The 17,359-nt window shown below is 50.1% G+C and overlaps 1 protein-coding gene across 4 annotated transcripts in view; it reads right to left on the bottom strand.

The window, feature by feature from the left end:
* Positions 1 to 17,359, bottom strand: part of ADAMTS17 (ADAM metallopeptidase with thrombospondin type 1 motif 17) — a 302,738-nt gene that overhangs the window by 159,724 nt on the left and 125,655 nt on the right. For all 4 annotated transcript variants that reach the window (XM_074353935.1, XM_074353937.1, XM_074353936.1 and 1 more), the window contains exon 8: positions 8,909 to 9,014. In XM_074353935.1, coding sequence (XP_074210036.1) covers positions 8,909 to 9,014 — 106 coding nt within the window. The remainder of the gene's footprint in view (positions 1 to 8,908; positions 9,015 to 17,359) is intronic.

Raw genomic sequence — 17,359 nt, 5'->3', positions numbered from 1 at the left:
TAGATGAACAAGGATTTCAGGCATGAAACCAAACACCTTGGGAGAAGGGGGGCATGTCTGAGCCATAACAAAATGCTGTAAACTGGGCGGCTTCTCAGCCACAGGTATTTCTTGCTCGCGGTTCCAGAGGCTGGAAGTCCGAGATCAGGGTGCCAGCTTGGCCAGGCTCTGGTGAAGGCCTGTCCCTAGGTTACAGAGGCTGCGTCCCACTGTCCCCACGTGGCAGAAAGAGCTCATAGCTCTCCAACCTCTTCTTATAAGGGCACTAATCTCATGTTGAGGGCTCCACCCTCTTGAGCTAATTACCTCCCAAAGGCCCGGCCTCCAAACACCATCGCAGTGAGGGGTTAAACTGCAACATATGAATTTAGGGGGAAACAAACATTCAGCCCATAACAGGGCACTTCATTTGTGAAGAAACGTGCATCCTGTCACCCGCCGGCCACCTCCCATGGTACTTATGAAACCCTAACTGAGTGAGCAGAAAGCATCTTCCCAGAGAAGGTGAGTAACCCCATTACCAGAAGAGCCACGTGGGAAGGGCTTGGCCTCCGCACAAGTTCGGTTCACTTGCGTAAGAGGCTCCAGCCCAAGACTCTGGTCTGAGCCTCCTCTGGGCCACTCAGAGCCGGGGGAAGGGAGGCCGTCTGCAAAATGAGGCTGAGATGACTTCAGGCGTCCCTTCCAGCTCTGAGGACCACGAGAAAAGCCACTTCGGGGAGGCTGCCAGAGGCGCAGGTAATTGAACAAGAAAATCAGATCCCATCTAATTCCTGGAAAAGTCTGTCCGGTAAGGAAGTTCTGAGGGAATTTCAGAATTTGGTTCTTCAGCCAAATTCAACTTCCCTCCCTCTGCTCTTCAAACACCATCTCAGACCACATTGTTTCAGGTAAGGAAACCCACCAATCATTAAATGCAAAGAATTCCTGGGGTCGAGACAAACACCCACACAGCTTGTGTGACCTTCCCCATTACAGGAACGAAACTCTGGGAGCAGCAGACGCCCCAGATCCAGCTGGATTTCCCATCACGGCGATAACACCCAGCGCATAGCTGCTCGGCCTGGCTGCTCAGAATGCAGGTGGGACGCCATCCGTCTGCTTGCTGAAGAGTTTTTAATGGTTTTCCCTTTGTTTGTGTTCCCTCCCAGGCCTGGCCGGGGCAGACTTGGGAAGACTGTGGTCAAGGTCCTCTTAAGGACAGCGGCTCTGGGCTTTCCAGGCAAAAGAGAGAAGTGTTCTCGCCTTGCTCCGAGTCAAGGGTAAGACTCCAAAGGAAATCATGATCGTCTCCCTGAAATCCCTGCTTAAGGCAGAGAAGCCATTCAAACAGGGCCATCGGTGACAGAGTCCCTTGCGGGGAAGGACACAGCACCTCCCATTCAAAATCACCCACCTAGGAGGGGCCAGAAGGAAATTCTGCATCTATTTGTCCAGGAGGGGGAAGAAAGAGAAAAAGGAAAGGCAGAGCTGTTAGGAACGATTCACTCAGGGCAACACTGATCGGGACTGAGATGCTGTGCAAGGCGCAGGCCCCCCTGAGGCCGCCCTGCTGTCCCCTCCAGAAGTCACAAGTCATTCTAGCTCATCGAAGACGCGAGGAGGAGGGCGGCCCACAAATTAATGTGAGAGACCTTGCAATTTTCGGCAGCACTTTTTTAAAAATAATAACTAAAGTAAACGAGGCCTGTGTGCTTTATACGACTCTGGAATTCGGATCAATTGAGCCGTGCCCAGCGGATGCTCACACAAAGCCCTGGATGTTTTGATCCAGGGGCCGAACGCCAAGGAAATCTTAACTCAGGAATCGCTCCAAGCACCTCTGCATAAAACCTGAGAGCCCTGAACACTGCTAGCACCACCAGTGCGGCTTCTGTCTGGGAGGGGAGGCTGCAGGAGACCGTAGGAGCTAAGAAGGGATGAAGGCTAAGGCCCAGTGCACCAGAGAGGAGTCCGTCTGGAAACCCAGAGAGGGACTTGCCTGCCCTAGAACTAGACCCAAGAGATCTCCTGGGGGAAGGTGCCCCCCTTCCTGTTCTGCAAGAAAGGCCGACCCTTATGTGAACACAACTGCCCTGATTCCAACTAGAACAAAAGCACACTTGTCCTTTCCCCTGGGATTTCTAAACCGTTACATTTCCAGAAATCCTCGCTCCACTGTACTTTCCCTATAAGGCTGGTCCATCTGATGTCCAGGTTGGGCGCCCAGGCAAAGGCCTCAGTGAGAGCAGCAGCTGCCCCGGACCGTCCACTGGGGGCTACCTGCCCGCTCCCATCCCCCCTGCATGCCCGCTGTGACTCCCTGCACCACACCGGGTAGCTCATTCTTAACCCAGATCACAGACAAACACTCCCCTTCTTCACACATCTGGATAATGGCTTTCCTTACTTCCCGTTCTGGGATGTAGACCATTCTTTTCAGTCTGAACTGTGTTGACTCCAGTTACGAGAACATTTACCCCAAACGAGCTGTCCCCAACCTTTCCCTCCACTCCCTAGACATCTGCCCACCCTTTGCCCATAAGCCATGAAGCCGAGGGACCGGACTCGGTCCATGTTCATTGCTACACACCAAACAAGCGTGTCCCCACGTGCTCGTGAATGGGACATCCTTCCCACGTCTGCTGCCCTGAACTCATTTGCACAGCATCACATCCTAGCTGGAAACATCCAAAGTGCCTGGACCTGGCTTTTGACAGGTGTCTTTATCAGAGGAGAGACAAGCTTCACCTGCAACCTGCGTGGGCCGTGGATCCCACGTGTCACTTCAGGGCATAAGGCGGCCTCTCACCTGACCTCTGTCCTTGCAGGACAGAGCAGGGGAATAAAGGCCCTCCTCTGAGTGACACCAGCCAGGACGGTGCTTCCACACTGGCGGGCACGGTTCCAGTGGGCGAGGGGCGGTTGTGCAGGTGTGAGAACCCAGCACACACTGCTGTGACCGAGTCCATCTATAACTAAGTGCATGTCTGCAGGCACACACGACTACCGTGTCACCAAGCACAGCTCCTGATTATCAGGGCGTTCGTATCTCTAAACCTCAGCCCTGTGCTTCTTTTCATTTGGGAGCGTCCATGTATTTAGTATGTTGATCCTCTATGAGGGTGAGTCTCCCGGGTGCCCTGCCTGTCCCTTGTCCCTCCTCCCCTTCCACTGTCAGGTCTTCCGGGAGGTGGCAGGTGAGAGAAGGTGGGACTACACCTTCCTGCGGTGGCACCTTTCAGGAAGGCTGGGCTTTTCCCATCCTGGCGTGCTGGGATGTCTGCAGCGCTGGGGATGCAGCCAAAGGCATGGGCTCCAGGGAGACCGAGAGAGGGGCAAGCAGGAGCTGGGAGAGCAGGACCCTAGTCAGCACCACTGTGGCTCAACCAAGAGAGTGATCTGAAGGGACAGGACTGGGGAGCAAGAGATGGGAGATGGGAAGGTGGATGAGGGAGGCCGAGAGCAAGGACAAAACGTCTGAGACGCATGCCCGCAGTGGCTCTCCATCTGGCTGCACCTGGCCTGTCCTGGAGAGAGTCCCAGGGGCTTCCTCCCCCAGAGGCTGGGGTTTAGCTGATCTGATCAGGCTGAGGCTTGGTCACTAACACTTGCAATGCCTCAGCCACTCCTCATATGCAGCTCAGCCGAGATGTCACCTATGCTGGGTTCCCAAGCTTCCACAAAGATAGCATTTTTCAGAGGCCACTGGCGGAAGGATCCAAGAAAGGGCATATAGAAGTCAGGAAAAACCCCAGGAAGGGCAGGCCCCAAGCACAGGCAGCGAGAGCTTGCTTGTGGGCGTGGCTCTCGGGCCTGGTGGAAGCACCTTCCTGCAGACTCACACGGGTGGAGAGGTCACGTGGTTTGGGCGGACTCTTAAGGCAGGCATTGGCCTGGCGCAGGCTTATCTAACAGAGCCTCCTAAATCCAACAGAGGCAGAGATTTATTTTCTGCAAGAGAAGCACTCTGTTTCTCTGAGTGGGTGGCCAAGTATGCACGAAGTGGTTTCCCTCCCCTCCTCTCAGCACCCTGCCTAGAAGCCCTGTGTTTAGACACTTCCCGGGAGCGGTCTTACCTGACTGAGAAGCACGTTGTGTGCACAGGGTTCCGGGCCTCCCGGGGCCCCACACGTCCAGATAGGACTGGGTTCTGTGCCCTCCTGACCTCCAGCTGAACTAGGGGGAGCTCCTGTCAATCAAATGCTTCCTCTGGGCCTAATCAGGCATATTATACCTACTTTCCCCCCAATAAAAAGCACTCCGACCAGTTTTCATAGAACTATTTACCTTCTTTCTTAAACTAAAAATTCCAAATCACAGCAAACAATATCCTCTAAAAATCCAGCAGATGAATTACACACAGTCACTTCAACGCTATGGTAACATCACTACCCGTGCTCTCCGTAATCATTAGGTGTCACCTGATTTTGTTTGTTTTTCTCATGGGCAGTCGGCTTGGACCTGAGCTTCTAACCCTCAGTCAGAGGAGAGCCCTTCCCGTGAGTAATCAAGGTTGAGTCTCAAAACAATGAGCTTCCCTGAGAGGAACAAATGCTTCTAACTCTCTCTTTTTCTCTCTAAAACCAAATATTGATAAACATCTTGGGCCCTGAGGTCCATCACAAGGCACCCTGTCTTGGTTCCTTGAGGGAAGAAACCTGGGCAGAGTTGGCCTAGCTGGGCTGTTTCTCTCAAGAAAGCTCCTGGACCCTAAATGTCATCTATTCCATCATAACCAACAGCAGCCGGCAACCAGGGCCCTCAAAACTCAAAGAGGCCCATCGCAGACACCTTCTCATGCTCTGGACCATCACTTTCTCATGGTCACTGCAGGATGAAGAACAGCACAAAACAGCCTCATTTTCAGCTTGGTTTCTCAAACTACCATGACAGGACAGGGAAACAGCTTCCTTCTAAAACTCACGCATTTCTATGCACCAGGTGAACCCTGAGGTACCAGGTAGCTGCCTACCAGGCAGCCTTTCATAAGCAAGAAGGCAACCAAGGTCATGGGTGCTCATTTAAAAACCCCAAAGCTGCTGTCAGCATGACGGCTACACAGATCCAACTCATCCTCTGGGTGGGAACACAGAATAGCCCCTTCTCCCCGGGTCTCCCCTGCAACTCCCAACAGGAACTACACGTCCTTCAGTTCCTGTCTAAAGTCAGGGCTGGAGTCTTTTCTGCCCTACTTCTTTACCAGGATAGACCATCAGAAAACTGTCAATCTCATCTACGGTGCTTGAGATCCCCAGGGAAGACCCTCTGGAGGACACACCGGCTCTCTTCCGCTGGCCGTGCCATGCCACTTTTTGTCCTCTTTGCCTTGGCTGCTGGCAAACTGAAGGCACCTTGGTTTTTTGGACACATAACAAGCTCTTTTCTCTACTGCCTATCTTTTGCAATTTGGATCCTTATTTTAATGGCCCTCTTGCATGGGTATATTAACATACAAGGGATTCCAAATCATTTTAGGTAGAGACTAGAAATTTTTTTTAAAGTAATACTAGTTGCCTAATCTATAAAGTAAAAGCTAATAATACTTGCCTCATAGGGCTGATTCAGCGGCATATAATGAATGCACAGCATCTAACACAGCACCTGGCACATAATAGATGCTCAATAAATCAGATCTAATTTGACTTAAACATCAGCACGTCGTTATTAATTTACGCCCAAAGCAGCATTACGGATGTTTGCGTGGCAAGAATTTCTCATTTAATTTATAATTCAGCACTTATTTGATTGCAAATTGGCTTGGTGCCCATTTATGACACCAAATAAATGGCTTTTGAATGATGATATTTGAAATAAAACCATGCATCCCAAGAGATGCTAGAAAGTGGGAGAAAAACACCATTCCAGGACTCCGCTGAGTTAAATGCTTAAGATGAGCCTTAAGCTTGGCTTTGTGTTTTCAGGAAGCCAAAATGAACATCGTGCTAACTTCTGTGACTCTCATCCTCTGATAAGTGGAATGTGGAGCTCCTGTGAAAAATGACTTTTTCTCCTAACATCTGGATCGGAGGGTAAAGGCTCACACTGCTCCTCACACGAGGGATGCTGGGCACACAGCAGAAAGGCCACGCCCACGTGTGCCCACGTGCAGAGGGAGGCACACACACCCATACTCCGAAAGAGAGGCTTCACTTTTTGGTATTAACTGGTTAGGGACTGGTGGGTGAGCCCTCTGGGGATTTTCCAGGGGTGCTCTTTATTGTTTTCTAAAACTGTCACCAAGAAATTTGTTGCAGAGATGGTATTCCCAGATCCACTGAGAATACCGTCCATACTACCTTTGTTCACGCACACTTAAGGAACGTGGAGTTAAACTGTTTCTATTTCCAAATATGGATCATCCTCCAGCGTCACACTGGGGAAGTAGCCTGGCCAGTGGCTACCCTGATAGGGCAGGCTGGCCTCCACCTTTCCAAGCCTTCTCACAGCCTCACCGACTGCTCTGAGCTTGCTGGCCAGAGGGCCCCACGGATGGGGAGACCGAGGCTGCACCCTTGGGTGGCTCTGCTTCCTGGTGCTGGCAAATCATCAGAGACACCAGACTTCTCTGGGAAAGCCATCATCATCCCCATTAGTGGCAGGGCCAAATGTTAGCAGGATTTATTGGCTCTGATTAACAAGAAGGTGTTTGTTTTTGCAGGTAATTAGAGTTCAGCAGCAAGCCATAAAGAGTCCTCCAAGAAATTCTAAACAGGCTGTAGCTAAAGGCTACTGCAGCATGACTGAATCTAACCATTCATCTCTGCAGACCTGCCGTGTTACGACGCCAGTGTTCGATCCGGCACAATTGCACAGGGCATGGGGGGGAGGGGTGCTCTGGGTTCTTAATGTCCAGGGAGAAATGGCAGCACGTGTGTGCTCACGTGCGGGGGTGGACGTGGCTGTTCATACAGATATATCTCTTCAAAGCTCACAACACCCGAGTGCTGGGAGATGTTTTGACAACTCTGCATCCTCACAACTGTCGGCTAGTTGATTTCGAGGCACTACAACGTGCCAAGTGGGTCAGTGAGAAGTGAAACAGTGAGATAATGTTAGCCAAAGCCACACTGATTTACACTTTTCTTTCGGCGGCCACTCTTGGGTACGAGTTTTTTCCTTAACAAATCAGAGAGATGAACACAAATTTGATTATAATTAATTTAAAAAATTATTTTCTAGCTGTGTCAGCAAAATAGTATGGGCAAAGTGTTGTCACCAACATTTTAAAATTGTTTATAAGATGAAATAACTGGGTACGTAGAGATAACTGCTCATCTTGCTTCTCTTGGCCAGTAACATGCTATTTTCTCCTTAATCCCAAGAAATACACAGATTATTCTCGTTCACTGTACTCACATCATGATAACCAACAGGTACAGAAAAGTCAACTACCAAACCCGCCTGCAGGAGTGGAAAAAATCAAAATGGGACCAGATAAACAAGGCAAAACGATAAAGCCACAGATATGGCTGATACTAGAGGACAAAATTGCTTTTATACCCCTTGTACATTGGCTCTACTCTTGCTGAAGCTCAAGTTCACATTTAAGGTTCCAGGTATCTTAATGTAGGTCATTAGAAAACCTTTCTAGTATCTATTTTTCCCCCAAGAACTATATTTCCATTGAATTCTGTTCTCTTCAGTCCAATATAAATTTTCCCATTGTTTTGCATGTTCTGGCCTCTTCAATTTATTTATGCAAAGTTCTGAAGCAGTCAGATCATAATTTTTCCTTCAGAGAAACATAAAGCAGACACTCCTGAAGAGAGAGGAAACTCTCGGGCCATGGTCTGAGAGTCAGCTGGCTTTCTGCCACCTGAGTGAGAAGTCCTGCAGGTGATCTCAACCTTGCACCAGCCCCTCAACCCCTCGGACCTTGTTTCCCCATCTGAACAGCCAAGGAGGCTTCCTCAGATTCTCTCTACATCGCCCTGGGGCTCTAGGGTTCTCTGGTTCTTCCCTCCTCAAGGGAAGAACTTCCATGTGCAAAGGCAGTAGCTGAAACTGAGACACTGACATTTCTACCTTCAGAAAGTTGGACTTTGCCACCGCTGAAAAGAAAACAGAAATTCAGCAGCACAAAGATAAAACTCATTCTTTGAGTGACATATTTAGAGTGAATCAAAGATCATGCTACTCAGCCATGAAAAAGAACAAAATAATGCCATTTGCAGCAACGTGGATGGATGTAGAGATTGTCATTCTAAGTGAAGTAAACCAGAGAGAGAAAGAAAAATACCATATGATATCACTCATGTGTGGAATCTAAAAAAAGAAGAAAAGAGGACACTAATGAACTCATCTACAAAACAGAAACAGACTTACAGACATAGTAAACAATCTTAAGGTTACCAGGGGAAAGGGCATGGGAACAGATAAATTTGGGAGTTTGAGATTTACAAATGTTAGCCACTATATATAAAAATAGATTAAAAAAAACAAATTTCTTCTGTATAGCACAGGGAACCATATTCAGTATCTTATAATAACCTTTAATGAAAAAGAATATGAAGATGAATATATATACGTAGATGCATGACTGGGACATTGTGCTGGACACCAGAAGTTGACATGTTGTAATTGACTACACTTGAATTAAAAAAAAAAGATCATGCTGATCCCAGAAGACGATACAACTCAAGACAATGCTGAGAAAAACCTCCTCCCTTTACAGCGTGTGCTTTAAGAATAGACACAAACACCAAATGCGCATGTCCACTCTCAGAGCCAGTCTGTTCAGTCTTCTCTGGGGTTCCCTGAAGGGGTGGGACCCAGGCTTGCTGCCCTAAGTCCTTACTCTGGAGGAAGCACAGGCATACAGCAGCACGGTTTTAGAACTTGCACACTTGGAGTGAAAAAAAAATATATATATATGTATTCAGAAATGAATTTAAAGAGGCAGAACAATACAGAGTCTGATACTTACTTGTGGCCCAGCTCATGAGCGATGGTAAAGGCCAAATTGAGACCATTGTCTTCGGCAAGCACACATTTCCTCTTAGCACTGCACACACCTCCTAAGTAAGCAATTCCTGCAGCAGAGACACAAAACACATCCTCTTCAGAACGTGGGAGGCCCTGACCTCGCAGGGCACATCCGCATGGTCAGCATCACACACGGTCAAGAGAGAGGCAGGCGGGAATGAGGACAACCGTGACCACGGGCTGGGTCTGTCATTCCAGCACTCACCAGGAGGACTGGCTGGTGCACGAGGCTCTGTATTCACCTAATGATAATAATACTAATAGGAGTAGAAGTAACAACCGCAAACGTCTATCAAGCATTTGATACACGTCAGGCAGCGTGCTGAGCGGTTTATACATACTGTCTAACATGGTCCCCATCACCAAGGATGGAGAGGGAACAGGGAAACTGAGGTTCAGAGAGGAAAGGAAACGTTCCCGAGGTCACTTGGATTGGCACCTGGTGCTGGGACGCTGGACCAGATCTGCCCAACTTCGGCATCCAGGGCTAGGGACCAGGCGAGGCCCATGAGGCAAAGCACCCAGGGTGCCAGGTTCAGGGAGGGTCACCCTCTCAGGGGCTGACCCTCAGAGGGAGGGAGCGCCTCCTCAAATTTCACTCCCTGGGCACCTCCTCCTCCCCCTCACCCCAGTCCCGGCCCTGTGAGGGTCAATGCTCTTGGGGTATGAGCTTGGATCAGGACTGGGGCTCACAGAGAGCAGGCCAAGGAAGACTGTGCAGCATGTTCCAAAAAATGGGTCAGGAGCCCAGGAGAGAATGAGACTGGGGCCCGGAAGCACGGAGAGAACACTGGAGGAGCAGGGCCTGGAAGCCCTCAGGGAGGATGGGACCCATGGCCCAGCTCGCTCATCTCCACACACACTCGGCGGGGCACCAGGACCTTCCCTGAGACAGGAACACTGAACCAGCGCAACCCGGAGGAACCAGACACGGGAGGACGGTGTCTGCAAAGGGGCCAAGTACAGAGGACAGGAGGCTGCGGCCTCCGGTGGACGACGGGAGATTTCCAAGGACAAAGGCTGTACTGGCAGAGGTGTGTGTGACCAGTCTGGGGGCTTGGGCGGAGGAACACTGGGCAGTCAACCACGCACAGGCCACACGTCTCCAGGCTGGCGCTGCGTCATAGGTTTCACTAACCTCTGCACCCAGGGAGGACAGCCTCACGATCCAAGTGCCCCCAGGGCTTATTTTAACAAAAGCGGGAGTCCATGGACCCCCAAAGCTTGGGATAGAACTTGAGTGAAGACATGTCAGCCTTCCCATTGCTGGTGGCGTCTGATTCCTCACTGTGAAATCAATGAGGGGCTGGTGGCACAGTGGCTGGTGGGTCACACACCCGAGGAGGCTCAATGCTCCCCTCACTGAGCCCACAGGGGTGTGGGGCAGGTAGTGGCTCTACTGGCCCCGAGCCAGGTGTACATGACCCAGTGGCGCCTGGTGGCCAGATGGATGGAGGCTCTGGTCACCAGCCCTGTGCCCTGGGAAGGGCTGGGGGCACCCAAATGAGGGGCACCTGTTCTCCACCCGCAGACACTGCCCACCGCCAGGCTGCACGCTGCTTCCTTTCTCTAAAGTGCACAAGGTGTCTCAGGAGCTGACGGTGGCCCTGCTGCCACAGGAGCCGGGGAGGGAAAGAGTTGGCAGAGGAGACTGAGCAGGGGGAATTAATTCATTAAAAATGAACCTCCCTCCCTGCTCCCAAAGAGCCAAACCAACATCCTGTGTGTTGACATCCAAATCAAACTGGGGCGGACCTCAGCCACGCACAGGGCACTCCCCACCCCCCTGACCCTTGCGATGGGGCAGACGGAGCTCACACATCCCGAATTAGCAGTCGGGGGGCTCAACTCACATTTGGCACACCAAACCAGGCACCACGGTAGGTCTATTTTTATTTGGAAACATGCACCGTGCTTGACCAAGGCTGAAGAATTTTTAAAAAACAAGAAAGATAAGGGAAAAAAGGAAAGGTTATTTGGCCTAAAGATGTGTTTGTTGCACATGGGCATCATAATCCAGCCATGCAGACTACAGGAAGGAAGAAAATGACAACCAGAAAGGACCGGATCTGGCTTTTCAGTGCCTTCAAGGTCATTATTCTGGTTTTGTTTAAAAACGCTTTTTGGCTTGCTGCAAAGAGTCCAGCAGTGAGCAGGAGGAACGCTCCTACATGGCACGGGTGGTACGTATATACCGCATACACGCACACACTCAAATGCACACCCAGCCACGGCCACCCCGCCCAGGCCTCCGCCTCCTGGGTCTATGAATGGATCAGAAACAATCCCAGGTGCAGGCCTGGGAGGAGCCGTCTGGTGAGGGGGAAAGGGAGACATCTAAGGCCAGCAGTGCAGAGCCTGCGGTCCCAACAGCGCCTGCTGACCCAGCCGACTAAACGCCACAGAAACTCGTCCCCTGGCCTGGGCCACGCTCAGCACCCGGAACGGGCAGTCCTGACTTTCCACTCTAATTAGGAAACACGCACCACTAGGGGAACAGCTAAGTAGAGAGCCTTCCAATAATCTCATTTTAATTCTTCCAAGGCGCAGATGACCTTTTCTTTCTTTCTTTTCTTTTTTTTTCTTTCAACTAAAAAACAAAGCATCCGTTTATTTACACGAAATGCTCTCACACAAAGGTGGATTAAGGTCTAATGCTTTTAATGATTTCTTCCAATTGTGAGCAGCCAGGTCATAAAACCAAGCAAGGCGAAAGAAAGAAAAAAAAAAAAATGTCAACAAAACTGGCCCAATAATGGAGCACAGGGGCTGGTGCATTTCTGAGCGTTGGTGAGGAAATACTGAGAACTCACAAAACAAAGTCGGGAGGGGATCCCAGTTGCTGTAAAAGAAAGGCCTGCAGGGAATGAATTGGTAATTAAGCCAGGAGTGGCCTCGGAAAACAAAGCTCACCACTATTTGGGGTTTTCTGGAAAGAAACAGCAGTCTACAGAGGCGGGTATGTTGGAGACACACAGAGACACCCCAACACCTCAGGCTGCAAAGGCACCAACCCCCGAAACCCTGCCCAACCTCCACCTAGGCACTTGTCAAGAAATGAGGAAAAACCAGTTTTCTCTGCACTGATTTCTTTTTAATTAAAAAAAAGTGAAGTCTGTAAACACAAGTTCTGCTCCTGTCAGTCCTGATGCGGTAGAACCAGAGGGACCTTCTTGTGTAACTGGAATCCCCCACCCAGAGAGCGAGGGTTTCTCAGACCCCAAGGGTAATGCTTTCAATGGTTTCAGCCTTCCGTGATTGAAAATTCTCCACCAAAGAAATCAGAATAGAACTTATTTTTGAAATTAAAAAAAAAAACCCATTGATTCCACATGTTTGCAGAGCTCCTTAGAACAAAAGGGAAGCAGAAAGGCAACTGACATGGGCAGGCACGCTTCTCGGGCTTGGCTCTCCCATATCTGGAACGTATACTGGCCCCATTTTACAGACAGGTAAATGGAGGTTCAGCAACCTGTTTTATGGCTGATCAGGGCCCAGACTCGGGTACAAACACAAGGCTGTCTTTCTCCAACGCCCATACTCCTTCAGGCAAACCCCAGGCCTCCCTCGTGGAAGCTTCGGTAACCAACAGCAATGATAAGCCTGGAGGATTTAGAAGATTTTCATAAATGTTAACGCGTGCTTAGGCTGAGATGTGGGTGGGATGGAGGAGAAGTTTTGTGTGTTTAAGTCCAAATGTTTTTAATCCTGAAAATAAAAAGACTCGAGGGATAGATGCAGCCACGTGAACAAGCGTTGCCCCTAGGACATGGTGAAATCATTACAGATCTTTAAATTTTTGTTCCCCTATTTTTGGCTTAAACCTAGAGCAACGAATATGTATTTGCTATGAAAATTAAAGTTATTAGTTTTATTTCATTTATTCAAGGTGACATGTAGCAGAGGCAGAGATGGAAGACCAAAAAAAAAAACCCTCCCCATTTTGATTCTGCATGTACAGTCTCTTAGGCAGCAGATGAGGGACGTTCAGAGCCAGCATCCTAGCGGCCGCTCACTCCATCTCCGCTGCACCCCTGGCACAGATTAGGGAAGCGAAATACATTTTTAACAATCTGAAATACCGAGCATAGAAATGATGAAAACCATGTAAAGAGTTTTTCTCATGCCCAGAGAAATATGTCCACTTCATCCCCCAAAACAGATCGCATCTGACCAGAGCCTTCAGACCTATCTCCCAGCCACATCAGCTCAGTGTAGACACTCGCTGCTCTGTTCTTTTCTTTTTCTTGGTAGGAGCACAAGCTGGGGGAGCCAACTGGGTGAGGAGGTCTAATTATTTTCTTTTTCAGTAGAAAACTGCGTGGTCTAAGCACATAATTCTTCAACTCAGAGCGGACCATATGATCCTTTCTAGATTTAAGGAGTAAACAACACACGACTGTATAAACTCTGGTTTATCCAGCAAATTGTCTGTGTAAACAGTTTACAGCTGTCGGCCCTGCTGCCCATTACTCAGACCTTCTTGGGCTCTGCCGCTGGGAGAGACATCAACCTTCTCCCACCAACCGCTCCACGCGCCCACCCCATCACGGTTAGCACCGGCACACCGCGCTGCCAACTACGAGAAAGCAACTTAACACCCAGCCTCTCGGCGATCATAGGGGCTGAGACTGAGCTTCACACTCCGGCTCATGGACAAGTCCTTGTGCTCTTGGAAACTCAGTTAAGCGGTTGGAGGTGTGATTTGAATTTGTGTATGGCATTTAAGAGCAAATGTCTTACGTCCCAGGATGTGACAACTGAAAAGTAGTTATAGTTACTTCTTGTCATTCACGGTCACGAGACTCTTAAAAAAAAAAGTCGCTGTGAACTCTGAATTCTTGAATATAGAACCATTGCTCCTAGGAGAAATACAGGGTTTGGTTCCTGCGAGCCTCTGGACACGTTTTGTCAACTGATAAATAACCTTGTTTTATGCATGTTTCTGTTTAAAGGCACCTTAATTCAACATACATTGTTGATTCGTTATCACTGAACTCACGGCCAGTGGTCCTATAACTCACGCCTGAATGAAGCTTATCGAGTGTTTTCTCTGCAAAGCACGTGGCTGCCTTCTTTGGCTTCAACACACTAAACAGCACTTCAGCTCCATCCCTGGAGGCCATTCAAAATAGCAAAATCACTACAAAAAGCATAGAAATGTGAAAAACATGGTACCAGAAAGACCTCAAAAAGGATGTTTGTTTACAGCATGAGTGCTGACACCAGAAGGCAGAACACGACCTTGTTTGACCTCATCTGGGACCGTGCCTCTTGGGTGACTGAATATTTCGCTGCTCTGCATGTGTTTGCAAGTGACCACAGAAGTGTCGCAAATATTGATTCTGGAGTTAGAAATAAATGTGAGTGACTAGGTAAATTCACAAATGCAGAGTCCATGAATGAGAAAAATCAACTGAATTCTAAAAAACCATGCCCCATTCTCAGGCAGACTGAAGTCCTTATCAGCTGCAATAAGGAAACTCAGTTTTCATTTCAGCTTACATTCCTATATGCCCTGCTTATATGTCCTAACTCTGTACTATCTAAATTATTTAATTCAGGCCCAGTTCTCCTCTGCAGTTTTGCCCCCGCGTTCTCTGAGGTCAGTGCACAGGGCGACTGTAAGTCACTGACCCCCCCAAGGGGTTCTGCACGGAGTGGACAGAGCCCCATATATGCTGAAGGACAAATAGAGCTTCTAACAAACTGGGAAAGAACGTTAATGGTGAGGTTCTGGAGAGGCGGTAACGGCAGGAGAGGTGGCCAGGGTGGCTTGGCCCCACTGCTCGGGGGAGCACTGCTCTGCAGACGGGCCCTGGCCATGGCTTTCCGCCCCTGGGAGCACAGCTGGGTAACCCCTTCCAGACCGAGCCTTGTCTTAGCAATTGCACCACCAGTAGGAATTCCCGTTTCCCCACTTCTCTTCCGGCTCCCTTGGGGTCAGTCACAGTGGATGGAAGATGAGTTAGCCAAGGTCTTTATCCCTACATCATGGACGGGGAGGCGGAAGTGCGCAATGGCTGAGAGAGGGGCGTTCGTTCCTTCCTTAAACATGAGCACTACAGAAGCTGCCACCGGAATTCAGAAATGCCCACGCCTGACACCCATCTAACCCAGGAGAACACAGGCGAACGGAAGACTCAGCGACTTACTAAGGTTAAATGAAGTCTGACAAAGTGTGAAGGTATGAGCGTCCAAGTCTGATCACTGAAGGGCTCACATCCTCAATTTTGAAACTTACTACCAAGTTCGAGTGATCAAATTAGTGTGGTACACGCATAAAAAGACACTTGGATCAACTAAACTGAGCGCCCAGAAATCAACCTTCACATTTACAGTGGACTGACTTTTGACAAGGGTGCCAAGACCATCCAATGGGGCGGAGTGGAGAAGAGTGTCTTCAACAAACGGTGCTGAGACAAATGGACACCCACATGCAAAAGGATATGATGTCAAGCCTTCTGAGATATAACATCAAAACCGTGAGTGAGGAAAAACAAACCTCACGTCAGTGTGTTCACCAGTGCAGACGGGCTCCCTTCGACCCCCCTAAAAAAGGAGCGCGGCTGGGTGAGTGCTGGGAGTGAGGCGGGGAGGTGGGGAGTCACCAAGCCAAGCGATGAATGTGTTCATTCAGCCCCAGGCAAGCTGCCCAGCCACCCCTCACCCCATTACGGTCTCCAGCTAACTGGGAGCCACCCCAGCAGCCTCTGTGTCGCAGGCTCCTCACTGAGCCAATTCAAATGTCACATCGGCTGTTGCTCCACAGTGGGGATTCTCGATTATGGTCAGGGTCCAGACAGACCGTGTGCGCCGCACTCCCCTTTAGAACAAGCATGCCCTCACTCCGGGTTTCCCAGGCACCTCCGGGATCTGGGGCTTCAGGAAGAGATGCCACCCCTGGGGAGGGAAGCTCACACAAGACCCCACAGAGGACTCGAGGGGCCCTGGGCTAAAGCCGTGGCTCCTGCAGGATGAGTTAAGTCAGCGAAGTGTAAACGAAGGAGTCAAATCCCCCTGGGATTTACAAATTGGAAGCGACGAAGTTTATCCCAATAGTTTGCTGTACTCTGTGGAAACCCAAACATGCTGGGAGAGGAGGAGGGAAGGGAAATAAATAATTGTTGACATTCAACAGACCACGGCCAGCTGGAGCCAAGCGCACAGAGACATCATGCAGATTTCCTTCCCTCCAGGCGAGATGGTACTTGTGTCTGGGCGGAGGGGATCTCTGGGGAGCAGACTTAATGTTCCTCAAATGATCGAGGTGCTTCTCCCTGAGGGACCCCACTGAGGCTCAGGGGCTTTGGCAACAGGTCCAGACGCCCACCAAAAAGGGCCCCCAGCAGGTCCACCTCAGGGCGTCAAAGGAGGGTGGTCCGTGAAGAGATCCTTGGAACCCCCTTATTTTGACAAATAACTTCACGCAGTGTTTCCTGATCGCCCGTACATCACAGCAGTCTGCCAGGCGTGAGAGCCCACGTTGAATAAACACAGCGGAGGCCAAGGGAAAACAGCCCTGAGAACAGCATCCCAGCAAGAAGACAGGGAGGCAGGTGGGATGGTGAGAAGAGACTTTCACAATCAAGCTCAGGGCCCAGGAGGTGGGCTCCAGGATCTCTGGACGACCGCTGCCTCAGTGACCCACATCCAGATCCAGGCTCTTAGGAGAGCAGACAAGGGGGACTGGAGACGGGCCTTATCCCAGTCCCCTGCTGCCCCCATGTACCCTCGGTTCCAGGCTCTGGGTCACCTGTCAGAGCAGAGGACCCCCCAGAGAGCCACATCATCATTCTCACTCCCATTCTCTTGGCAGACATCTCTGGGCACCCTGGCCACAGTTAGCTCCTAGGGTGGGAGTTTGCTGGCAGCACCCAGGTGAGCGCAGCAGGTGATGCGAGCCTTCAAGTTCCATTCCCAAGATCTCTGAACCCTTGCGTTGCTCCCTGAGCATCACAGAGGGAAACAGACCCATCTTCGACCATTTGCCAGCCCACAAGATGACACTAACAAGGCTGCCCAGTGTCTGCACCTCTGCAGCCTCTCCTGTGTATGCACTTGCACACGTGAGGCTTTCTGCATGTGCGTGCATGAGTGTGTGTGCATGGACATGGTCCTGGGCAGCCAACACAGGACCATCTTCCCGTAAGCCCGTGGCATGAGGATGCCCACACTCCTGTAGTAAGAGACCCTAGTGAACTTTGAAAGTTTTAACACGTTCATGTTTCCTCACCGACTTCATTGCTTAGCATTTATTTTGGTCAGTAACTCATAAAGGAACTTTGCACGTCCTCCATCAACAGCTTTAAGCCTCCTCTGTCTTACTGTCTCGCCGTAATGTTTTTCTTCACTGGCATTTTGGACACCCTCCCTCTCCCCGGGGAAAAGT

This window comes from Camelus bactrianus, chromosome 27 (genome assembly GCF_048773025.1).
Source record: "Camelus bactrianus isolate YW-2024 breed Bactrian camel chromosome 27, ASM4877302v1, whole genome shotgun sequence".
In the NCBI taxonomy this organism is placed as follows: Eukaryota; Metazoa; Chordata; class Mammalia; order Artiodactyla; family Camelidae; genus Camelus; species Camelus bactrianus.
The sequence above is the reverse complement of the archived record's forward strand: the minus strand, read 5'-3'. Positions and strand labels throughout refer to the sequence as shown.